General features: G+C 34.8%; 1 protein-coding gene across 18 annotated transcripts in view; it reads left to right on the top strand.

Moving 5' to 3' along the window:
• ADCYAP1R1 (ADCYAP receptor type I) overlaps nucleotides 1-26300 on the top strand; it is a 142140-nt gene that overhangs the window by 104593 nt on the left and 11247 nt on the right. For 8 of the 18 annotated variants that reach the window (XM_068673292.1, XM_068673291.1, XM_068673294.1 and 5 more), the window contains 7 exons: nucleotides 174-327; nucleotides 3884-3944; nucleotides 7897-7966; nucleotides 9299-9390; nucleotides 14751-14792; nucleotides 21133-21186; nucleotides 24072-24155. In XM_068673292.1, coding sequence (XP_068529393.1) covers nucleotides 174-327; nucleotides 3884-3944; nucleotides 7897-7966; nucleotides 9299-9390; nucleotides 14751-14792; nucleotides 21133-21186; nucleotides 24072-24155 — 557 coding nt within the window. The remainder of the gene's footprint in view (nucleotides 1-173; nucleotides 328-3883; nucleotides 3945-7896; nucleotides 7967-9298; nucleotides 9391-14750; nucleotides 14793-21132; nucleotides 21187-24071; nucleotides 24156-26300) is intronic. The other 10 variants (XM_068673303.1, XM_068673306.1, XM_068673302.1 and 7 more) reach the window with 7 other exon arrangements.

The following is a 26300-nucleotide window of genomic DNA, read 5'->3' as shown; positions in this document are numbered from 1 at the left end:
CCTTCACATTACTCTCATGATTTTAAAACTTTACTATTAAAAGTGTATAATACTAATCCCAACTGTGTTCCTTTCCACTAACAGGTTTGGAGTGGTTGAAAACATTTTCTCTGTCTGCTAATCTCCAGCAAAACAACATGGATATAACTTTGTTTTTGCTTGATTCTCTGCAGGTGGAATGCAAAGCGGTGATGGTGTTTTTTCACTACTGTGTCATGTCCAACTATTTCTGGCTTTTCATTGAGGGATTGTACCTTTTCACTTTGTTGGTAGAAACCTTTTTCCCAGAGAGGAGATATTTCTACTGGTACACTATTATTGGCTGGGGTACGTGACATTTCTTATGTAAAATATGTGTCAGTGTGCAGAAGAGCTTTCTTCTCTGTCCTGAAAGGTTCACTGCAGGCACAGGAATGAACCATCTAGTATTTCATACACAGATTCAAGTATTTCCATCCACAGATTCATACACAGTTTCATATCATGTCAGTTTTAGTCTTTATTTAGAAGTGCCACTGCAGACCAAACTTGTTATTCTTCTTCAAATAGACTTGAACTGGAATCATATCTCAGTATGATCGTGCAGAGTTGTGTTCCACAATTCAAAATTGTCTTCTATGAGATATTATCTAAGTACCATGTTACTCAACATAATCAAATCTTCAGTGTCTAGTCTAGCCCATTCTCTAAGACCTCCTTTGTGTCTTTTTCCCAGCTAATAAATAAACTGAAAACATGTTCAAGGGGTACCCACAAATGCTCATCATACCTGAGTGAGAAATGGGAACTTACAAAGTTGAGAAGAAATAAGATTTGTTTCAGAAGGCCAGTTGTAAGATGATAAGCAGTGTAATTATTTTTCATGATGGCCTTCTGGAGATAAATTAATTCCTGTAACATATTAATTCAAGCTATACTTTGGTGACATTTTTGTGCAGAAGTCAGAAGGTGGATGCAGAACACCTTAATTTTAAATGTGCTCTAAGAAGTTTAAACTAAATATTTGCACTTAAACAACCTTGCTTCTGAAATTACATGGAAAAAACAACATATATTCATGCATAAAAACTACATACAACTCACATTCCTTAAACTGTTCTTCTTTGAAAACAAATCCCCAAATAACGTGAACTGTCAGGTAATCTGTAGCTTTTTTACTTTTTTGCTGTGGTGATGGTGGTTATTTTTCTTGTTTTGTTGTTGGTGGGGGAGGTTTTTTTTTTTTGTTTTTGTTTTAACTCCTGAGGCAGCTGCATATACATAAAATTTTCAGTTCCTGGCAAAGAATCCCTACAATGGAAGCAAAGAGACAAAGAAGAAAGAAGAGAAAATGTGATCAGAAATAGCATATCAAGGCTGGGAAACTATTGAAAAAGGGTGTTCAAAGTTCCCTTTGTACCATCTACAGATCTATAATTACACTATTGATGAAATATAAGGCTGTTATAGAGAACTTGGGGATGAATATATGAAAATGTGATAGCTATAAAAGAAAACATGTAAATTTTTGCAAATCAAACACTAATCTGTGGTTGAGTTCCTTTAACAGAGTTTGCACAAATTTCACATCCGTATGTTCATCTGAATGCGAGAATATTGCGACACACAGCATATTAACTGACAAAAAAGTCAGCATCTGTAAAGAAAGAACTATCCAGATGGGCTTATTTTGTAACATAGCCTCAGAATTTTTACTCCTGAGTTGAATACTCAAAATAAATACTCTAAATAAGATCTAGCTATTTATGGATGCCACTTCATATTCAATGCCATCCATTAATAATAATAAGAGGATCTCAAAATGTGGGATGTTGGATTTTTTTTTACTTTTTTTTTTTACTTTTTTTTTTTTTTAAGTGCAATATTTTCTCAGTTCCTGCTTATTTCAATTTGGATAATGGTTTCCCAGGCACAGTAAGAGTGATTGGCACTTTGTGAGAATAGAAGCTCTTCCAGACTGTGGATTCAGGTTTTCAACTCATGTCGGGCAAAAGTGGCCCCCTCGGCTCAGAGCTGATGGGAAGAGGGTTGCATTGAAGCAGCAGTAGGCAACAGCTCAGCATTTTACAGCAGCTGGATGTTTATCTGTTTCTTGAAAAGTGCTGAGCCCATCAGTGCCCACATGTGATTAACGAGAACTACAGATGGCTGAGTCAATCCAATTTTGTCCTCTTAAATATTCAAGGTGCTAGTAGGCTCACTGGATAGGCTAAGATCTCTCCTAATGTCTGTGCCTTATTGAGGGAAGAAATACAGTCAGCAAGAACAGCTCTTTTCTGCAGCCCTTGGGTTTTTTGTTTTCTGATGTTACTCAGAAGATGAAAAGAATGTGATGAAGCTATATATATCTTTTGTGTAAAGAAAAGTGAGTATGTATGTATATATATTCATACAGCAGATGGTTCAAAATTCCAAGCTGATCCATTTTTTTTTTTAATTATTTTTTTTAAACTATATTTTTATGACACATTGAGTGTCAGGTGCCTTCCTGACCATGTTTCAGACATGGAACCTCATTTGTAACAACAAAATTTCTATAGTCAAATAAGTACAAACTGGATAGCATGTCAGAGCTGTGACTAATATTTAAAGACTTTTTAATTATTATTATGCATCTCAGTGCACAAAGATCTTAATGTTTTCTAGGTATTCTCATGTGAGAAAAGCAGACTCCAATTTAAATTAAACATGCACGATTTCTTCTCTCCAAAGACATCTTATTTCTTTTTGTCATTTTCTATTCAATTTTTTTTTTTTTTTTTAAGAAGGAGGGCTTCATCAGGTATAACAAGGATATTTTTATTTCTAATATTGGGAATATGAAATTTGACAGAGACTCGCTGATGTAGATTCAACTGAATGACTAATTAACGTGACATAAATGCAGCCTTGAAAAATGTATAAAATATAATTGTTCTTGTCAATTTATGACAGTCTCATTCAGCTACTGCAAGCTGAGGTTATCAAGATACTTGTTTTGTTTGCTTTTTAACACTTTATCTTTCCAGTGGTGCCTGAACAAAAGTAGGCAGTTTTCTAGTCAAGGATATTATTTACCATAAAAAGTAGAAACAACCATAGTTTTCTTGCAAGAATGAGTTATTATTATTTTTTTTTTTAATATATATATTTCCACTGAAAAAAATACCCTTTTAGTTTTTTCAGAAAGGAAAACAAATCCAGATTTCTGGATTTTTACTGTTTTGTTTTAATTTGTATTTTACACGCATTTTTTAAACATTAAAGAAATCTCTGAAATAGAAATGAAACCCTCTCATTCCCAAGTTTTTGTTTGTATCTGTGTTTGTTTATTTGGTTTTAGATTATTTTTTTCTCATGAAAGAAATGAAATATTCCCGTGAATAATGCAAAACTGTCCTCTACTGATGTGCTTTGTTTGAATAAATAAAGCAAAAATCACTTATTTATAAAATAACAGATAAAATGCAATATATTCAACTTATTTACAGCAAAACCACATGGGAATACAAAGAATACAATAATGCCATTACAGCTTAACATCTGCCACTCTGCAATTATTGCATAATTACGGTAGCTTTAGACATGGAAGCTGATGTCACTGGTTTTATTTTATACAATGTTTTATTGTTAATGTAACAAAATACAATACAAGAACTTTGAGCAATATTGATCTGAAACAGCATCATTATTTTCTTTCATCAGTTTTACTTTTACATTCCCATCAAGCCAAACCTGTACTCTGACTGAGAAAGCTGTTTCTAGAGCTCTCAATTAATGTAATGAATTGCACTGTTTGGTTCATGAGTGTTATCAGGAAATAAAATCTCAGTGGAGAAGTGGTCTTTGCTGAGTAGTGAATAAGTCTAGACTGATAATGATAACAACATCTTGTCTTCTGCAGGCACCCCAACAATTTGTGTCACTGTCTGGGCAGTGCTGAGACTTCACTTTGATGATACTGGGTAGGTATCACTGTGTGGAAAAACATTTCACATGCCTTTGGCATGATGACAAAGGTGAAATGTGATCAGAGGACACAGTTAATTTTTCCTTCCACTTCCAATGCTGCTTTGAATATGCAAACAGGTTAGGCCAAATGTTCAACTTAGAGTTCTCGTTCAGCTGCATAAATAAAGCCAGAGGCCAGAGAGACAATGTTTATGTCTGTATTCCACTGGTGAAATTATGGAAGGCCATGTAGACATCTGTAAATTTGCAGCTGACCCAGTGGCTCTCCATTCCTGTTCAGTTAAGCCAGCGGAGTTCAGGATATGGTTTATCTCATCTTAAAAGAGTGATCAAATGTATTGCACTTATGATACCCTGCTCCTCTCCAACTGATTATGAAGAAAGACAAAGTTGATAAGCTCAGCTGTAGAAATTATTGTGGATGTCTCTGATAAGATGAATGAAATTTGCACAAGGAGTCGCTGAGCTTCAGTTTACCAAGGTAATTATGAGTTTAGCTCCCCCTTGAGGTTTTTCCACAAATCTAGTTTGGTAGATGAGTAGGAGTGAGAAAAAGACTCTCATTTAGTCTTCTGTGTGAAAATAAAATAAAATTTAGGAAATTGAATAATTTAAGAAAGGATTCAAGAGGGTAGATTCCACCCAAATAGTATCCTTTGGTGGAGAAAAACCTACAAAGATCCTGTATCCTTTGCTAAAGACCTGAAGGAAAGGATGCTTCCAGACTCCCAGAGATGGTCCTGTACATCCACATAGTCAGAAGACTGACTGGTATGACAGAGAAACAGGCATAGCTTGTAGGAATGGATATATGACTTTTTTATTTTATTTTTTCCTGACAAATATATTTCAAAATGATTGAGTGGTAGGAAAACTGCTGGAGAATGAAGGAGTTTGAGAAAAAATTTGAAAATCCAGCAGTGGTCCTTTGAAAACCTAGATCTGAGTGAAAGATGTTACTCGGTGCCCAAATCTGATTCCCAAGGTATTTAGGGTCATATTTTAAGTTCTCCTTATATTAGGGGTACCTGGAACTAAACTAGTACAAGACTTGCCGCTCTGTCATGTTTTCTTCATCCTTGTTCTTTCTTGCTCTTTTTGGAAAGCACATAAAGCCCTTCTTCCACTGGGGAAGCCAGTGCTTTGACCCAATGTTCTATTTTGACATTAAGACAAATTAAATCATTTATTTCCATGCAAAACAAGCCAGAAACCCCTGTTGTGCCATTATTATGATTACAACAGAGGTCTTAAATGCATTAATTTCTCTTAGGAGCCCAAACAGTCCTTGTGTTTTTTGGGGAAGAGAAATATTTCAAAGAAGGAAAAGAAGAAAGAGAAAAAAAAAAAAAAGAAAGAAAGAAAAAAAGCACCTTTTCCTCTCTTTTATTTGCAGAAGCTATTTAGCATGCAACACATTTAGGCAGATTCTAGCTGAGCGTCTCAGTGGTTACTTTTTAAAAATCAGCAAGCATTGTTCTGGGGGTGGGGGAGAAGCCAGCATGAGCTTGAAAACATTGCAGGAATTACTGAACTAGGGAAACCACACTGACAAAGGCATGGACTAAAATACAGACTCTGAGTCTGAGTTTCCTCCTGCTTGCTCCTTATAAAACTGGCAGAGCTCCCTTGACTTCAATTCCTGATTCACATCATTGTAAGTGACAGGTTTGTGGAGATAAATGCAACTGTCTGTTTATCCAGAGCTGTGCTACTGAATTAAATGGAGTTATACCAGATGTACACCAGAGATGTAACAGAGATCAGATTTTGGCCTTTTCAAATGGAAACCACATCCCTCCCCCATCTCACTGGCTCCCTTCCCATCATCCATCCTGGAAAAGAGTTCTGTACGCCTGATCTCAACCATAGCAATGTATTTGTAATGAAATTAGGGAGCCTGTTTACGTGGTACAGCTTGTTGGCTGATACTACAAACTGTTCTGTGGTGCACTGCTTTTTTTCTTTCTAATGATACTCATCTGAGGAGATGATGCTTGTTTGTGTTTTGTTCTTTGTTTGTTTGTTTTTTATCACATCTATCCTATAGATGTCATGTAGACTGAATCAAAAAAGTACTTAATAAAACCCTTGTACAAGCTTGATCTGGTTCACTGTTAACATTTCAGGAAGAGACATTGACAACTTAGCTTACCATATAGACTTTCTGCAGAAGCAGAAGAGTAGATCTAAGAAGAAAAGGCATTTCTAAGGGAAGATGCATCACCCCAGAGTACACATTTAAAATCCATCAGTGGAGGAAAAAAAAAAAAAAAAGAGGGGGAAAAAAGTCTCTGAGAGCCTATTTGTCTCGGCTGGAATCTGAGATAATTAGCTGGGCTTTAAATGTTTTCAATACAGATGACTGAACAAAGAACAGGTAGATTCCATCCTCTGTAATTTCATATTTCTACCTAGACAAATTGGCATATATTAATGCCTAATTATATGGCTAAAATAATAATACTAGAATTTGACCAGATTTTTCCAGTGTTTGGCAAAGGAAAAATATGTGCTTTTGTGTAAAATTGATATCTCATCTCTAAATTTTCTTTCTTCTCCCCTGCTCTACCACATGCATACTTATTGTTGCTTTTACAGGAAATCTAGAAAAATATTGCATTTGTAAGTTCAACTCAAATATCTAAGCCAGATGTCAATCAGCTGCTTGCCACACCCACTTGGATGATGGAATTTTAGCTCTGCCTCCTCACTCTTAAACGTGCCTATAGCTTCTATACACAATAGGTTTTCACTTTTCCCCCAGATGCTACCAGACTACTGTTTAAGTGACATAGAAGTTGTATTAAGCTCTCATAAGATCAGCCATGTTTTACCCTGCATGCTCTTCAAAATTGTTACTTGTCATCTGAAAAATGTACCATGACAACCACTGCTGGGACTTTTGGCTGTTGTCCCAGTGGGAGGGAAACCATCCTCCTCTGAACTGCAGGTACAAAGACATTTTTCTGTGTTTTCATGGTTTTTTTTTAGAAGGTAAGCAGGAGGGGAAGAAAGCAGACACAAATAAAATATGTTTATTAACTGACAATCAAATTTTGTAATAACTTAAATTAATGTAGTGTGGTGGTGTTGTGGCAGGGGAAAAAAAAAAAAAGAAAAAGTAATTTTCCATTATTATCATTCTTGTAGCTTTAAAAATAAATGTTAAAGTTTAAAACCCATATGGGTCCTGCAATTAATTTGCTCTACAAAGGAATGTCCAAATGAACCTATATGGAAAAATCTTCAGTGTAATCCTTCTGTGATCTGGAGGAAGATTTTAAGTGCTGAGGTAGAAATGCCACTTGATTTATGATCATTCACTCCTGACAGCTTAAAAAAGGAGATGACCCCATCTGTTGCCCACAACTTGAAACTTCTCAGATGAATCATTACTCCTTGGTAGGACTGACAACTCAATGACTGGAAAATCATTCCTGTGTGTGAATATAGCTGGTCCCTGCTACATTGTTGTGTCCAAGATATGTGTCAAAATCCTCTTGTCACGGTCAGGATCCAAAATTCCTATCTGCTAACCCTGGACCTTTCTTTCCTGTTAATTTTGTACTTCTGCCTTTTTACCCCTTCTACAGAGATGTTGGCCGAAATGGGCAGTTTTACAATTGTACTTTGTGGACACAGGAACATGCATAGAAGTGTTTTCTAGAATTTCTGAACTATTTAGTAAAAGGTAGTATTGAAATCACAGTATATGTATAGGTTTGTCCTGGTTTCAGTTGAGTTGGCTAAAATCTGTGAAAGAAAGCTTTAACAGGGATAGACTAAGGAACTTTTGAAGCTCAATAAAGTAATTTAGCTACAAGACCAACATCCCACTCTCTGCCTCCTTAGAAATGTTTGTAAACATTAATTTCCTTGTTGTATCTTCATCTTTTTCTTTCCTTCTCTCTCCCCACCCCATTCTTTCATTACTAACTGCAGCTGTTGGGACATGAATGACAACACAGCCTTGTGGTGGGTGATCAAGGGTCCTGTGGTTGGATCAATCATGGTAAGTAACACTTGAAGGAGGCACTTCCTCAACACTTCTGAGGGCAAATAACTGATGGAAATTTCTTCTAATGACTTCACTACATAGTGTTCAACTGTCAACAAGGTATCTAAGCTCTCTTTAGATGATGAAGGCCTTGGGTTTTACCCGAATGGTGCACAATACCTACATATAGACAACTGAGAGTCATTTGGTCTTCAGGTTCTGCTCCAGGGTTAACAGGAATTTTTAAACAGCTTTGAGCTCTTCAATATAGTAAATCAAACTGAGCCTATCTGCAATATGATTAGTGGCACCTAAAAAGCAATTTGTCTTACTGCACATAGGTGTCTACATGCTAAGTTGCTCTCCATACTCCAGTGACAATATTGGCAAGGTCTCTGTTTACTGTTGTGTGAATTTAGACATCAAACTCACAGGTAGATACTTAGATATAGATGTCTTTATCATGTGGTGCCTCCCCTGTTAAGTGTTTGGACAGCTCTCTCAAGTACAGTAACTTTCACACGTTAAAGGTAATTCATCTAATAACATAAGAGTTCTCCATCTACATGTAGTTTTCACATCCAGATAGAAAATGATTCTTAAGAAAAAAATAGATGCTGACAACTCTTTCAAAGAGAGGAGAAAAAAAAAAAAAGAAGTAAGCAAGCAAAGAAACAAGCAAAACCTTAAATTTCATATTTTCTTCTGGCCTATAGAGTAGGCCACAGCTAAATCTGAATTCAAAACATCAAAATAAACTGCTTTTGCTCTTCTTCAAAATTTTAATACTCTACTTGTAATGACACAATTCTCTGGGAAAATAAATAAATAAATAAATAAATATTCAGGAAGAGATAAAACTAAAAGTCATAAAGAACATAAAAGAAAAAAAATATAAATTTATTCATCTCATCTTGGGACAGTTCAGCCAAGTGGAGGGAAAGTGATAGAACTTGGAATTTTCAGGAAATGGCAGACACCAAATATTGTCTGAAATAAGTGATGGTGGAAACTTCTAAGCTGAGAAATGCTTTAGTTCAGACAGTGGAAATTAAGCATGATCAGTAGAGAATGACAAATGTTTAAACCTTTGTGTTTATACTTGTCTTACCTCATTCTTCTGATAAACTACATTCATCCTTAACTTCACTGCTGCCAGGGGGATATTTTTGTCTGGAAAAAGGGGCAATATGCCTTTTGTAAACTTAGCTAATGACCCTATAAAACTTTTAGAGTGCAGTTTGGAGGAGAATAATACAATGGAGCCAGCAAGTCACTGTGAAAGTCTCATCTTATATTTGAAAAAATATATCACAGTCATCATAATTTCCTCTCTTTTTCCCCCAGATAAATTTTGTGCTTTTTATTGGCATAATTGTGATACTTGTGCAGAAACTCCAGTCACCTGATATTGGAGGCAATGAATCCAGCATTTACTTGTAAGTACAAATAAAGCAGTAATCAATTTAAATTTCTAATATACACATAGGAAAAAGAAAAAAAAAAAAAAAAAAAACAACAACAATAACTCATCTGAGTAAATTTGACTTTAAAAAAGTCACAAGATCTATTAAAAATGGTTTGATTGATTTAGATTTTTTTGTATTATTATTTCAAAAGCCACTGAAGTACATTTTAATACTCATTTTCATCTTTAAAGCACTTAGGAAATAAAATAAAAGAAAGAAAAATATAAATGCTAGATAAAAAACAAAAAATAATAATTCTTTTTTTAAAACTCAATTGTTTGTAAATTAATATACTGACCAAGCATAAATATTATTGTATTCATGAGAGAGTCTGCTGTGCTTCATAAGTTCCAGAGACGTGGTCCAAAGTTGACTGAGAGCAATGAGATTTGGTAAAAAGATTTCAGGATCTTTGGCTAAAGCTGCTTATGTTCATGATCATGTTTCTGGTAATTTTGAATTCAACCTAAGCAAAATAATTCACAACAATTTAGACTTGCTTAAAAATGCATAAGAAATCCAACTTTTAATCCGTTAGAGGTTTTTATCGTGCCTATTTTTATTAAAGCTTGCATCCCCTCCCCACCCACCTACCCCCCCCCCCCCCTTTATTTACCGAGATCATTAGAAGATTGAGGTTGGTCATTTGAGACAGTCATTTCTATTTTGAGTGCATATAACCATATAAAATATTATATAATCATTGTGAATAACTAGTGAATGTAGCAGCACTTTTGGTGCTTGCTTGGCTTTGTAGTCCAAGCACCACACACATTAGTTTTGCAGGTTTTTATGAGTTCCAGCATTTTCTAGCACTCATAAACATATATAAGACTATTTCTTTGATTAGTTTGCTAGTGAAAAAATGCAAGTTATTCAAATAAATAAAAATTAAATATGTCAGGGTAAAGTAGGAGACCTTTATTTTGTAATACTTTTTTTGTTTGTTTGTTTTTTTTTAATTATCTCCCTAAAATCAGTTTCACCCAGAGTATAATGATATAATCCATTTAAAGAACAATTTTCAGGTAAAACTCTGACCCCCAGCTGCCTATTTTACTTTCCTTCTCGTCTTTATTCTTCTTTGTATTTTCATGAAGTGATAATATTTACATACTGAAAATACTGCCCTTGATGTTTGCTCTAAACTATGCCATAAAAAATGAGCATAAACTCAGCCATAAACAATGTTTCAAATTCATTCTGCAGGTCAATATTTCTCTGGATTATAACTCAGGAGAAATTATAGTGCATAAATTAACTGTCTCCCATGCATGGTTTGCCTACAGTTTGCATGAAGTCTTCCTTGGTATGTGCTTCTGGGAGGTCAGCCACTGAACCTTAGACTGGCATTGGTACCCAAGATGTGCAGGGCTAGTTCTGATTAAGACCTGCTAAGTGCATGTTTGACATCTGCTGCACATCTCGCACATATGAAGCAAAGCATGCCACAGACTCCAAAGATTTGACTAGACTATAAAACATCTTTGTCATTTTTGACCAATATGGTGACTGGGTTTTACTGATATTTTTCCTATGTGTATAGTTAGCAACAAAAACCAAGAGAAAACATCATTTTTTCTGTTTCATTCGCTGCCATTATTTTTCATATTTCTTTGCAACTTTATAAATGGGTGTGTATAAATTGATCTTGCCTTTATGTATGTGTTATGAAGCGGAGTGTTGTTTATCCAAACAGATTCAACAACAGAAATGTCACACAGAAATGAAACTAATAAGTTTATGCAGATATACACCAGGCATACACGTTATTTTTGCACACATATCCTGTTAAAAGGGAGTCATTATAACAAAGGAAAAGGCTAGATCATAGTATGGTAATGTCACCATATTGAAATCTCTGCAGTGTATAGATTATGGCCCATATATAAGCATTTTTCATGTCTTATATTGCTACTTCATGCTAGTGAATGTTTAAATCTCATTTCATTATCTCTGAAATATGCAAAATACAGATCAAATATTTCCAGTACTTTCCTAGTAGACTGAAAAATCCCCAGGAAAGTGCATGCTAATAGTTATTTGTTTAAGCCTTATCTCTCCATGCTGATAGATTATTTTAAGAATCCCTTAGTTGCATTCAAACCTGTGAAGTGAAATATGAATGTTTCCCCATTTTCATTTTGAAAACACAGATATTATTTACATGATGAAAATAGCAAATAAATTAAACTTTTTAGAAAAGTTCTTTTTCCAGCAGTATTTGGCTGAACACTGTAAAATTCAACAGAATCACAATCTTTGTAATGGAAAAACAAAACAAAACAAGCAAAAAAAAAAAAAAAAAAAAGGCAAGACAAAGTAGTTCGATTTCTCATTCAATTCCCCACCAGGCCAAACTGTTCATCCAGATCTTTATTCTACGACATAATTAAATAATTAATACATAGATCATATCAGCTACAGTTGAGGAAGTGTGCTCAGCCTAAAGGTAATATCACTACTCTGGTATCAGCCTTCCACTCTTGGGAACAACATTTAAGCCAGGACTTCCATCACCATTAGCTGAGCATGGACAACCAAAGGCTCCAGAGAGCTCTCCACTGGATCCACCTCAGTGCAAAGTTGCAAAGGATCATTTAAACCTTCTGCAATTGTTTAATTCATACCATCGGACCTTACACCAGTACAGATGAAAAATGCTGACACAATCCCTTGCTTTTCCTTCAATATGAGGGTAAATACTGCCACATCATGGTGATAACAAGAAATTTAAATCACAGTTTTGTAGTGTTTGTAGTGATTATGTACCTGTTAGACTACAATGAGGCATATAAGGAAATAGTTTTTTACACCACAATCTTCGTATGTTTCAGATTCAAAATTTATGTTGAAATTTGACCTCTGACTCCAGAGAAATTGCCTGTAAATAATCTGCCATCAGATTATGATCTAATGTAGCAAAGATTATAAGCCTTTGTTTTGTCTACTATAGACCTGTGACTCGGGAACTCTGTTTAAAATAAATTTAAAAAAAAAGACAAAAATAATAATTCATTTTTTTGACATCAGAGAGGATTTATTTTCTTCTTATATATATGGTATATGTTCAGGTTTGAGAGCTTTTAATGTTTATTTTCTGTTAGGAAAATCTGCATCCAGTTCAATTTTGTAGACACAGAGGTCATGATTCTGCAAATCACTTAAGCCTGTATTTAAATTTACAAGCCTTAGGGATGTGCTTAAATTCAAAGATTAATTATATATTACTACCACATTGCATTCATTATTAAAAATTCCCACTACTGAAGTTAGCTTCAAGCTATGACAGGAACACAACAGAAGATTGCACTACTGGGGAGCTAATGCTTAATTAACATAGTGTAGCCACTAGAGATTGCAAGGCTTGCTTTTAAAAAACTAATAATTTGTATAATCTGCAGCACAATAATGAGAGCTTCACTCTCATAAAAATTTGCCTCTAAAAGCCTTCCTTATGATTAATACATGTATTAGCCTTTTCCTTTAGGCTGACAAAAACTTGGAAACGTAGCTAACTCCTAATGATTTTCTACAGTAGTCAAATGCTTTAGTTATTGTAAACTTCCATTTTATCAACTTGTATGTTCAAGCATTCATTACTAGTCTCATGGCTAACTGATCTTTCATCATGCATTTAGTTCCCCTCAAAGCTGTTTGCATGCTGCTTACTTCATTTCAGACCAAATTGCTGAAAATGTGTCAGTTGCGAGAGAATAACTCTGTGCTTATTTCACTGGTATTTTTTTTTTAGATAGAAACTCCTTCTTATGTTTGAAATGACTGGGGGTTAGATTCATCAAAAATATCTAAGCAGCTGAGAAAAAAAAAAAAAAAAAAGAAAAGAAAAGAAAAGCTACGCTTTTTAATTTTGATTTTGATTTTAGGATTCCTTTTTATTTATTTTTCCCTAAGAATTTAAAGCAGCTTTCATACTTTCTCTCAGTAGTCAGATTTTTTGTTTGTTTGTTTGTTTGTTTTGTTTTGTTTTTTAACTTTTAAGTGTTAAGAGGGAGTAGCCTAAGTCATCTAAAAGGACATATCTTCACTGTTTGGACCATGTTCTGGTTTCAGTTAATCTGAAATCATTAATTCAGTTAATGTCAGTCCTGAATAATTCCAGCAAATTAAGTATCAAAAGAAAACAAGCCCGGTAATGCACATGCAATAGATTTTTTTTTTTCCTGAGTGAGAAGTTCTGAGATCCTTGGGTGCTAGCAAGTCAAAAAGTGACACAGATTGTATTCCTGGTACAATTAAGACAGGTATCTGCATCCAAATATGTCTCTGGCCCGAGCTGGTAAATGAAATCCATAAAGAATTTTAGTTTATTGTGATTATGATTATGACATACTTAATCCTACAACACAAATGTGTTTGTATCTGTGTATTCAATCCAGGTAGATCTTGCTTATTGTGCTTCCGAATAGAAGACACAGCCTGATTCTTACCAATATCCACTTGTGTAGTTTGCAAGTATTTTGAAGAGGTAGTAGTAAATTATTCAGGGACACTGTTACATCATATGCTGAAAGTGAAGTAGCAGCACATCAGAAGTTCATAAATACAATATTAACATGCACTGGAAACACACCTAAGGACTAGAAACACCTATTCACAACCCTACTGAAGCTGGCTCAACATAGTGGGTCACATCAGGCCCATGCTGTATGGAAGGATTTTCATACATCAGTCCCTGAACTGGAGTTTTAAGAAACAGTTAATAAGTTATTCTGGCAAAGCTTCATTATTTGTCTTGGGAGAAATCCAGCCGAGAGTGTGTAATTTGGTATGTCAGACTCTACTTTCAGGCATCTGAGATTGAGTCAAGTAGTTGTAGAGAGAGTACATTCACCCATTATAAAAAACATATTCTTCTAGCAATGCCTACACAAACTTAAATCCAGGCTACTATTTTCAGGATCAGTGTTGAAAGCTTCATTATAGACAGATCATCTAATGATATCACTACCATAAAACAGTACAGTATTTAAGTAGGTATGCATGGTGAAGATGCATGCTGAAAAAACCTTTAAAATTAAAAAAGCCCAAACATTTCCATCAAGTCTGCTTATTTATTCATTTTCAAGGATCAAAGCACATTTAACTGGGGAAAAAAAAAAAAAAAAAAAAAGCTTATTTTTAATTTTTTTTTTTTTTTTTTTTTTGGTCATGAATAGTATAACCTGGGAGGGGGAAGCTTGTTTCTGCTTTTGCCTTAACAGATTCTTCATCATAATTTTTGTATCACAAGTTGAAAATTCAATGAAAAAGAAAATAAACCCCATAAATACCTAGCTAATTCAGGTCTATGTCATTCCTCCAATCAGCATCTTGCTGGAAAGAAAGGAGAAACATGGCATATATCATAGGTAGGTATGATTTTACATATGGTGCAACCTAGAGGGTTAGGGCAGGAGAGGCAATGTTGTGACAGAAATGTTTTGGTAAACAACACTCCTCTGCAGTTCACCTACAAAGTCACTGGACACTCAGTGATTCATTCTGCTACTGCTTTGTCTTGCTGCAAGTGCTCTGACTGCTGGCATTAATAATTATTGGCAGGGTATTCATGGCAAGAAGTCTAATTTCTGACAGGAAAATGACAGACAGTAGATGAACGGTGTATTTTTTAGCATGGCACTTTAATTTCCTAATGCCAGGTTCTGTCAGTTGAGTGCTGGAATGCCCACTAACCCAACAAAGAAGGGAATTCATGTCCCTCTGCTAACCAATTTCTATCACAAGAAAATAAAATGGAAAACATAGACAAAGATAATTTGGTGTCAGTGCATGATCACCAAGAACCTAGTTCTCATTCCTAAGAAATACTAGGAAAGCAGATGTTTACTACTGTGATTCTTAAGACTAATTCTCTACTAATTTATTTAATATTCTAGAGAAAATGTTTGCATTCACAACTACTATACTTTTCATTGACATTTCCTAAGAAAAACAATTATCTGGGGGGTTGTTTTTTTGTTTTGTTTTGGGGGGTTGCCTTTGGTTTCATTTATTAGTTGTTGGGGGGGGGGGGTGGATAGGAGTGTTAATTTCTGCAAAATCTTTTCAGGTAGGGATGTGGAAAAAAAATGAATACACTCCTTAGGAATATAAGATAATATAGGCTATGCACCATAATTAATAAGAATATAATTGCACAGGGTTCATTTATTTTCAGATAAAATAATTGAAAATCCTATTCTGCTTTGATTATTTATCTACAGATTTTCTCTGCTCTCAAGAAGTATAAATCCAATCAGCAAAGCATATATAGTGTGTTTATAATTCTTCTGTGAGGTGTTATTTCTGTTTAACAGCTGAGTCTGATGCAAAAGTCTGAGGACTACTTAAAATCCCCCCCAGATGCCTGTGGCAGGTAGAGGAGCTTGAACTTGGTCTTCTGTTTTCAAATCTGGCTTCCCAACCACAAGGCTGTCCTTTCATTCACTGTGCATCTTTTCCATTCTTACAGTGATGATGGGATCAGGCCTAAGTATGTCCACCTTGATAGAGGTTTTGTTATTCCGTGGATCACTTGCCTGAGGAAATTACTGCTACTATAAGAGCAAATTACTATTTCTGAAAGGAATTCCATCCACTTCCAATGATTTGCAAACATTTTCTGGAGGTTTAACAGGCTCTGATTTTGAAATCATTGATAACAAAACTTTTTTATTGTGGTTGCAAGAACCTCTGTGATTAATACAATGTTTAAAAGTGCTCTGCTTCTGCAATTTCAAGTTCTTAGGAGGTGGTTAGAGTGGAAGTCCATTGTGTCTTGGCCTGCATAGGTGATACCTGTATACTGGAAGTTGATGACCATTTTATTTTGAAATAATAATGAAAAATATGAAGACTCTCTCTTTAAACACTATTTGTGCACATTGCTGTAAGGTATTTTCAAGGGTAAGTTTATTGTTTCAGCGATTATACAGACAGAGGAAATGATACACCCCTGATTTCTGTGGTTCATGAATTAGCTATTTTGAAATGTTTAAGTTTCTTGCTTAACAGTTCTCTAACAATGTCTCAGAATTCCCACATGATTCTATTACACTCTGTGGCTGTCTCAGAGAATGAAGTTCTCTGTCCACAGACTGTCCTAAATGTGCAAACAGACTGTTTTACCTTACCTGTTACAAGAGCAAGACATGAACTAGCAAAGAGTGTGCATTAAAAGAGAGGCCACTTCTTTAGAAAGATTAAGGAGAGATGTTCCGATCAGTGAGAGTGAGGACAATATTGTGTTAAATTCAAGAGTGTGGTTCTCTTGATAAAGAGAAGAAACATTTCTATCAAGAAATGTGTGTAGGGTCCATGAGTACATATGTAAACATAGGTCTTTAACTACACAAGTGTGGTTTGAAATGCTCTATGTAAAGTAGTTCCAGCACTGCTTTTTAAAAACTACAAATACTTTAACAATGTGCACAATATAAAACTTCTTCCTTTAATAGGAAATCAATTATAGTAACTAAACCCTCTAATACCACTATTGCCACAAATTCAAGTTCACTAATTAGCAAAAATAAGGTAGGCTTCCTGAAGAATGTGTTTCTACAAATGTGTTTCTAAAGTCACTGCACCTCACTGAAGTGAATAACCTAATTTTGATCTACATTGATAAATGCTAGTGGTCACTGAGATCAGTGGAAGAATGTCCAGTGCCAAAGGCAATGTGTCTTCATGAATTACCTATAAATTTGAGAGCACTATTATATCCTTTAGTTTGTTTAGTAGAGAAGATAATGTTGATAATTTTGGAAATTCAGATCATTTTTTAGAAACCTCAAATTGGAAGCTGAAATGGGAGCATCCAAATCAGATCATTCTAGATGTTTTCACTCTCCCTCCTGCACTGCTAATAACTATTTTAGTTGCTTTAAGGCATTATTACACTAAAAAGGAAAAACTTGGAATTTTATTTGTCCCAAGTGAGTTTGCAGCGTTATTTCTTGGAATTTACTTAGTGTAAAAGTAAAAACAAAGTTGAAGCAACTGGTCATGCAGCAGTTGTTAAAAGACTGCAGAGAATGGGGAATAATTCTGACATCTCTGATCTTGAACGTGCTTTCAATTTATGTCAAAGCTCAATGAACACCAGCATCCATGGTTTTCCATTCACTTTTTGCTGCCATTCACATTTTTGCCTCTACCATATAAGAACAAAAGGAGTTTAATTTTCCCTCAGTGTCTCTGCTTCTCCTTACCATTGATTTCTCGTGTCTCACTTCAGCAACTAACATGCTTCACATTCAGTGATTTTGGTTTTATGTCTGAAGAATTAGACATCCTTCCTTAGAGGAGATTCTCCAAGCAAGTAGATAGTCCTTAGATCCTGAGGTATGGAAGAGACAAGGAAGAAGGCATTGAAAGCATAAGATTTTCTATTTTTATTTTTTAATCTGGAATGGTGAAATGCTCATGAGGCTTTTTTTAACTAATATTGTGCATAACGGTAGCCATGTGGTGGTAACTGGTTAATTCCCCAGAAGAAATTTTTCTCGCCTTGGATAATACGAAAACTCACTTAAAGGCCACCAAGTTGCAATGTCTTAATATTGAATTCAGTCTTAATGAAGGTGGTTTAAGCAAATGTATTTTACCTCACAATTCGGCCAGTCTAAGGTTGTACACATGGCTTACATCATAGTTTTAGAACTCCAGCTCCTGTGCATCAGTATCATTACAGAGAGAGTTTCTGAACTGTAATTCGTCTTACTCCAGTTGAAATCACTGGTGTTGTTCAGATGATTATAAATGCCTGAAAGCCCAAGCCTTTTCAACAAAAACATCATTCTCTTTTCTTCACTAAGGAGGGTTAAGGAGATGGGTTGAAAATCGGATCCTTCCCCACAGGGATATTCTGAAATATGTAAGTCAGGTGAAGCACAGCAACATAACTGAAGCTTCAGAGCTCCAAATTATGTAAACCCAATGTAGCTACACCAATGCTGAGCTTTGTTGGGTGACCAGACTATGACCTGTCTATAATGCTTGAATGTCCACTTCTTCTGCCTGACTGAGACTATAAACACACTGCAGATTTTACTTGTTTGTATGTTTTAAAGATTATGAGGCATAAACTGATCATATTCTCAGATGTTTAATGGCTGGATTTGGGCATACATAGTCACTGTTTCAAGCAGTAAACCTAAATTCAAAACCATTTAAGAATCTTGTTTGATGTGGTACATTTTTCTCACTAAACACACTATTGTCTCCTTCCCTGAAGTTATGTTAATGCACCTCCATCAGAATTATTCCATTGTGCATGACATTAAGTTATATTCTAGAGTCAGTGAGAATAACCTATCATGTGGAAGTAGAATCTCAGAGTTAATATAGAAGAAGGATGAGGACATATAATTTTGAGGTTACATTTCATTCAAGTCTATTTTTTGATGGAAATACTACTTGTTTTCTTCTCTAGAACACAGCTAAATTTTAAACTTTACCTCTTTACTTTTTGACCTTTGAGTATAAACAATTATTTTCTCTATCCTTGCATGACCACCCTATTGATGTTAGCAAAGTCAAGAATGAAGAAGCTAGAGTTGACTTTTGTCTCTCTTTATCCACTCTGTTTCATCTTCAAGCTTCAGTTTTGGAAAATAAAAAATAAAATAAATAAAAAAAAAAGTATATATATATATATAATATATATATATATTCACCAAGAAGTTTCAATTCTAATTAGTTTTTGTTAAACATCTATTTTTAACTGCATCTATAGTCTGCAAACAGTAATCTGGTCTCATTCTCTGTAGAAGAAGTAGAGGTTTTCTCACAGACATGTAATTTCCATGTCAGTTTTATTTATTTATTTCTTTATTTTACTTAGCATGCTAGCTTTCAGTTTCAGTGATTAGATCTGTCTTTGGTGGAAATAAAATGTACACTCATGGAGAAATTTTTCTCCATGTGTTTTTTTTAAGTGGAAGCTTTGAAATACATAAGACACTCTTGTGAGAATTCCTGCATAAACAAGTCTGAAGTTTATTGCCTTTCTTAGATTCATAGACACAAAAAGTGAAAATCTTCTGTGTTTCTACAAATCACTGGGGAAAAAAAATAAAATAAAATAAAATAACCTGAACTGTGCAATATGCTCCTACTCAGGAGCATATTAATAAATAAATAAAATTAAAAAATAACCTCCTACATGTTAAACAGATGGAATAAATAAAAATAAAAATCTACCACCCAATGAAGTCAATTGAACCAATGTGTTTGAACAAAGACTGAAAAGGTGATGTAACACTTTGCCTCATTTATCCAAACTTGTTTTCAATTTATTCCCATGTGTCAGAAGACAAACCTAGAATACCTCAGACCCCTTAGAGATATCAGAAGAAAGTTTTTTAGTTTTGTGGTTTCAGGAGTATAAAGTAGAACTATAGATAACTAGACTAAAACATGACTAGACTAGGACTTTTGGACTTGTTTTCAATTGCAGAATAGAGAAACAGCAATAGCTTTTTACTGAGAGCACAACAATGGTTGTACATTTAGAAAGACAGTATGGGATCCAACTGATTTAATAGGCTAATCATATTGGTCTCTTGTAGTCAGTAGAGATCTACCCATTTCATTGAATAAGATCCTTGGTTACCTCTTATTTCATTATAAACAAGATGTTAAAAGAGGGCAGACAGATCTCATATAATAGTCTGTTTCTCACCACTGACTGCAGAGTAAAGGATGACAGGGTTAGAGGCAGATATCTGTATTTATAAACTGCGAAAGTTGCATGAGATGAAACTAAATAACCACTTTGCTGAGTAGCATCCGTGCTTTTTATTCTGTCTGAATGAGAGAAGTGAATGAGTCTACTTGCATGCAGTGGATTAGTGCCCACATTCATTGCAGTGGGTAGGATTGTACAATCCTTGCTTTTTGCTCACATTTGATCTGTAAATACAGGATTTCTGTAAAGCTAGCTTGTGTTTTGACCAGTAAACAAGTCAAGGTGCAAGAAATCCTTAGCTACTAAGTAGCAAGGAAAGGATTTCCCACAGCCTATAGCAATATCGGATATAAATATTAGATGGTACAGCTGCATTTTTCATTTTTTCCACTCTCTCTCCCATACAATCTTTCAACTTTCACTTTGGTTAACTTTTTACTGTATTTTCAGCAGTTATTTCACTAGTTTGTTTCTACATTTCTTCCCTACTGCTACATATTTTGTTTTATTTTTCTTTTTCAGTGACCAGGTTGCCAATCCTATTTGGAGTAAGGTTACGTAAAATTATTTGAGCAGGGTGCACAAAGGTTCTTAATGAGGCACAGTATTAAATTCTGTTAATCAAATTCTACCTTCATTATGTTTTCCCAGAGGCTCTACCTTCAGCATATTCAGAGACAACCCACAAACTTTTCCTTTCCCTGTGTACTATTAATGACCAAAACCCAGAGCCCTGATTTTTCATTATGTATGTACAAGGACTTGGTAAAAATGCATAATGTCACTCCCCTGAAAAAAAAAAACATACTCATTTTACTTCTCCTAAGCATCTCTGAAAAACCTACAAAGTCCTTAGGACTGAATTGCAACTACTTTTGCCTCAAATTTGTGAACTCTCTCATTTGCATTAATTTGCTAGACGTAAGGTATTCAGTCTGACAAGATGGTCTTCAGCCACATCATACATCACTCATTTCATCCTGGGAATGTTTAACTTTTTCTTTCCCCTTCCACCCTAGCACCCTCCCTCTTCCTTCCAGATGCAGCTGCAGTCCATGCACAGGACACATGCGGTGAGACTCAGCTTGTTTACCTTTAGCTGTCTAAAGTCTCGTATTTAATCTAAGCAGTCTAGTTGTTGTCTATGGTCAAATCGAGAGACCAGGGCACCTCTCCATAAGACAATGCATCCCGTATGTCCTAGATGGCTCTGTTGCATAAGTTAGACCAACCTCTGGAAGTGCCCGTTTCTTTCCATGATTGAGTAAGTTAAAGATGGTAGTTCAGTTTAAATTCTTCTTAGATGCATATAGTTAAACGTGACCAGTTCCATTTTGTTTGTGCCTACAGAAATCTGAGGCTTCTGCCCTAATTCATGTAATGTTTTGATATCCATAATCTCATTTATATTATTTTTCTCTTATTTAGTTATTTTTCCTCCTTTTCATTTCTTTCTGATTCCTGCCTCTTCTGTCTTTTCTCTTTCTCCATTTCTTTCTATTGATGTTTCAACTTTGCTTAAAAATAAATTAATAAATAAATTAATAATAACAAACTGAAAAGGAAAGAAAACTCTTGTCAGTTCTATATTCTGAAGATTTTAAGTGACTTTAAAATATCTAACATCAGGGAGATAATTAGGTAAATTAGATATGATGACAGAAAAATGTTAAAGCATGCTAAAATATCAGCATTTTCTTAAGAAATGCTAAAGAAGTTTTCCATTCTAAGGTATGATCTTACCCTCATTGGCAGTAGAATAGCAGTTATTTCTTAGATAGTTTTTTTTTTTTTTAGAATCAAGTCTTTTCGATAATTATATCAGAAAAACAAATGTTGTCATATTAGTTCTACTCACTATAATGAAAGTCAATCCTTGCCAAATAAAACAGGATATAATCAGTAAAGGAAAGAGTTATAATCAGTGACATTTTTTTTTCCAGATTACCTGTGCAGTTTCAAGCATGTCAGTGAAGAAAACAATCTGCCACTACACCCCATAACTAAGATTTTTAGAAGCGATTATTGATTTTTAGATTATTTGATTTTTAATTCATTTTCAGATTATGTACCTTAAAATGCCTTCATAAACACCATTTTTCAGCACAAGCTGGGCAGCCCTCTCGTGGTAAAAGTTGTTCTGATAATTTTCTGCTGTTTCAACTCAGGTTATCCAAGAATGAGACACTCAAAATCCAGTCACTTTTGAAAGTCTCAGCCATTGTAAAAAGGAACTTTCTCTGAACTTTAAAACTTTCATCCATGTTTTTAATCAGTTTTAAATATTGAGTAAAGCACAACTCACTTCTGTAAAAGACAGAGGTAGTGCAAAATTTTATTCAATAAATGATTCTGTAAAAGGAACAGTCATTTTCATATTTCCTTCAACTTCATACAAGAAAAGAGTTTTGTTTTGTTTTGTTTTCTTTTCTTTTCTTTTTGCAAGTTGAAACATGATTGTTTTTTTCTATCTACTGGATGTTTGCATTCCACTACACTGTAATTTTTCCAGCTCTTAAGCTATAGTCTCTATAGTCTCTAATAGAAATGTAGGTTTTTGATTATCCTACAGGGAAAAAAAAATAAAAATAAAAATAAAAAAAAGAGTCCCATTAAATGGGATTGGCTTAAAAGTGTTACCAGTAGGGAGAAATTTAACCTGTTTTCAACTTACTTTATTATACTGTTAAAGTTATGAAGTGCTTCTTCCATCTATAACTAGATGAACAGAAATAATAGACCATGCATATTAGCAGAGAAACAGAAGCAACTTTTGATTCACTTTCTAGGCAATTGCTTAAAAAAAAAAAAAAAAAAAAAAAAAAAAAAGTAATAAAAATAAAACCAGAGTATCCTTTAGAGTCAAAAAAGATTTAGTCAGGATAGCTATTGGAGTTTTCTATTCAACCCATCCTAAAGTAGACATCTAAAACAGATATACCTTGACCAACAAGTATGTACTTCTCACATGACCATCCCTTTGATGATTCCCAATGGACCAATTCATGTCTGGTTTAGTTAGACTGTAAATATCCAATTATTACTGTAAATATCCAAGCTTCACTGAGGTGAATTCCACCAAAATAACCACGTGTTGAAAACAAAACAAAATATCAAACAGAAATCCCCACATATACCTCAACAACAGATTCCTATTGTTAATTCTCATGGTTTAATTTTTTAAGTCTGACATAGCAGATACAACATATCTATCCCTCAGATCCTTCAACATGCTTTCCCATGTTGTTTCAAGATTACTGTTTTTAACAACTGATTCAAATTAGCCTCTGTGTGGTTAATTTTAAATATACACTTCCCATTCTCTATAGTTCCTTTTAGAGTACAACATGTAGGGATCACAGTTCTGGTCTATCATAATGAGCCTGCTGCTTATACAACCCCACCTGTCTTAGTGTGCTGGACAAAAAATAATATGTATCTGGGCAAAGAAGTGCTTCGGTGTCCTTAGTAGTAATCTTCACTAGAAAGAAGGGATTCACACTACCTTGGGTATTTACACATGAAAATGAAGAACATCTGCTCCAACTTCACCATAGATTAATTTCCATCCTACAAGTTTATGTTACTATTTGATTGTTCTCCACAAGCGTGCAGTCAGCTTTCATTTATTATATTGTTCTGTTACCCTCTGTACACTACCAGACTGTAAAAGTCATGTGTATTTTGGATGCATAAAACTGCCCGCCTTCCTCCAGGTTGTTTGATCTTTGGTTTGTCTGTGAATCGACACATCCCAGTTGCCAGTGACACCCAATGCATTTTATTTTTATTTTATTTCTTTATTTTTGCTTCGGTCAAGCAGCTGGTTTGTGTTGTAACTTCATTCTGTCATGTCCGCTTTCCATCTTTGTGATGTGTCTCATGAAATGTGTTGAAAGTGACCTACCTTGGCCTGTTCACAATATGCTGAAAAAAATGCTAATCTTGTCATATTTAGCAGCTGCGTTCAGAAATGCTACTGTAAGCCTAAGAGGGCTAACCAGCACTCTTGCAAGATGTCAGAACTATCAACCATTACCCTGTAAGTGTACGCAATCCTGTAACATTACTGTGTTTGTATGAAGCATGTTGCAAGTAAATGATTTAATATAAGCAGATGGGTAGTAACTGAAGAGCAAGCATTCATTTAGTTCTTGTTGCATGTAGAATTTTTTGTTGTTCTGTGCTTATGCTGATGCACCTTGATCAAAGATTTAAAGGCTTTTTTTTTTTTTTTTTTTTTTAATTTGTAATTATCACTGATGCTATTTATGGTTTTGGATAGTGTCTCTATAGAAACTGTTAATAGATAGTCTTTATTATACAGCAAAGTGGTGTTCTCTGGTCATTCTGAGAGGAAATGTTTCACCTGAAAGTTTGCTATAACAATAGGGGTAGAGTAGGGCAGGCTTGAGTGAATCAGACATTCAGTTGGTGTACAAGTCTGATGAACTGAGTGAGGTTTTCAGTATACATGAAGGGATGAGGAAAAGTATACATGAAGGGATGAGGAAAAATGTGTCTTTTTGTTTAGAGACAAGAACTAATAATGTTCTCACAGTGCATCTCACTCTCTGTTACTTGTGCAAGAAGCCCACAGGATACGTTTAGATGAGATGTGTACCTTTCAGAAATCTTATACTCTATACTTTCTGGTGAACATTCCCCTTAATTTTATATCAGGCTTATGAGTGCAAATCAACACTCCCAGGGATCTCTGGCTCCACTGATCCACAAGTACAGCATTTTGCTGAAGAATAGTATTTGCTGAAATCATTAAGGAAAACAAATTGTTTAGTAACTTACAGTTCTGTAATTTGATATGTCTTCTTACTAACAAAACCCATTTTAAGCGTGAATATAAACTTCCCCTGATTGTGATTCTACATCTCCTCAAGGTATTTAAAAAATAGAGCTCTGACAATGCTCAAAAGATTCAGTCAACAGACATATGTCATGCAAAAACAGGTGGAAAGAATAGAGACTAGCAGAGAGGCAGGCAGCAGGTCCATTTTCTGCATGGAAAGAAGTCTGAAGTCTAAAAAAAGTAGTGGCAAAACTGGGATGTACATTTAGGAGGAGATACTATAAATACAAGGTTCTCCTCTTAACCTTAACAAAAATATAGATTTTGTGTTGAGCCTTCGCAGGGAAAAAAAAATCATGTTAAGTGCAGTACTTCACAAAGACAGAGGACTGACAGCTGCCAAAGGTGGAATTCTCTACTTAGTCAATGGCAGGGAGAGTTCAACCTAAACAGGAGGCCAGAAAAATTATACACGTCCCCCCCAAAAAAAAAAAATTTAAACTGTACTTTTTTTGCCAGAAATTGAAATCTCAGTAAGCCTCCACTGTTTTTCAAGCCGTTAGTCTGAAGACATGTTTTATACATGGGAAAATAAAGACATCATCAGTTATTGTGTCTAGGTCTTGCCTCAAGTCTTCCAAAGTCCTACAGACCTATTTAAGCTTCTGGATAAGATATGTACCTGTCAGGGAGAATACAGACATTCACGAAAGTCAGGTTAACATGTTAGCATCTTTTAGATAAAATAGATTCTCTGGTTTATTAAACAGGAGATCTACTAAGCATATTACTGATGGTAACATCCTTTATCTTCATGGTTTGCTGTTTATCTTTCTATTTGAAATATTGTCATTAAAACTTTTTGCACATATTCATCACTGAGTTAAGACCAAAGAGACAGAATTCCTCTGATCTAAACTTTACAAGTCTTTTATCACAATTTATGTCACAAACCTAGTCTAAACCTCCTTTACAGTCAATAGAGAAACATGGAGATGATATTTAAAGGACTTAGGAAGAGGCAATTCATCTTCATACATAAGTGCCTGTTACTCTTTATTGGCAATAAAGGGAAAACATAACAACTTTCCTCAAAGCCTGTGGTTTTGAAGGTCTTTTGCATCATTTGAAAGTCTGTGATAGTCTCCAAAAAGTTGAATGATAAAAGTCTCTAAGCACAAGGCAACAAAGTGTTTGCCAGAGTACAAGTTATTGTGTATTTTATTTTTACCTTAATAGCACAGTGCTATAACGTCTGTCAAATCTTATGTAAATACACTTTTTTTTTTTTTTTTTGAGCTACACTACTCTGTAGTTAGTCCAATAGGAGCAGCTATCGTCCCAGAAGAAAAGGTTCAAGACACTATTTCAGTGGGAATA

The sequence above is a fragment of the Anas acuta genome, chromosome 2, assembly GCF_963932015.1.
Source record: "Anas acuta chromosome 2, bAnaAcu1.1, whole genome shotgun sequence".
NCBI lineage: Eukaryota > Metazoa > Chordata > Aves > Anseriformes > Anatidae > Anas > Anas acuta.
The sequence above is the reverse complement of the archived record's forward strand: the minus strand, read 5'-3'. Positions and strand labels throughout refer to the sequence as shown.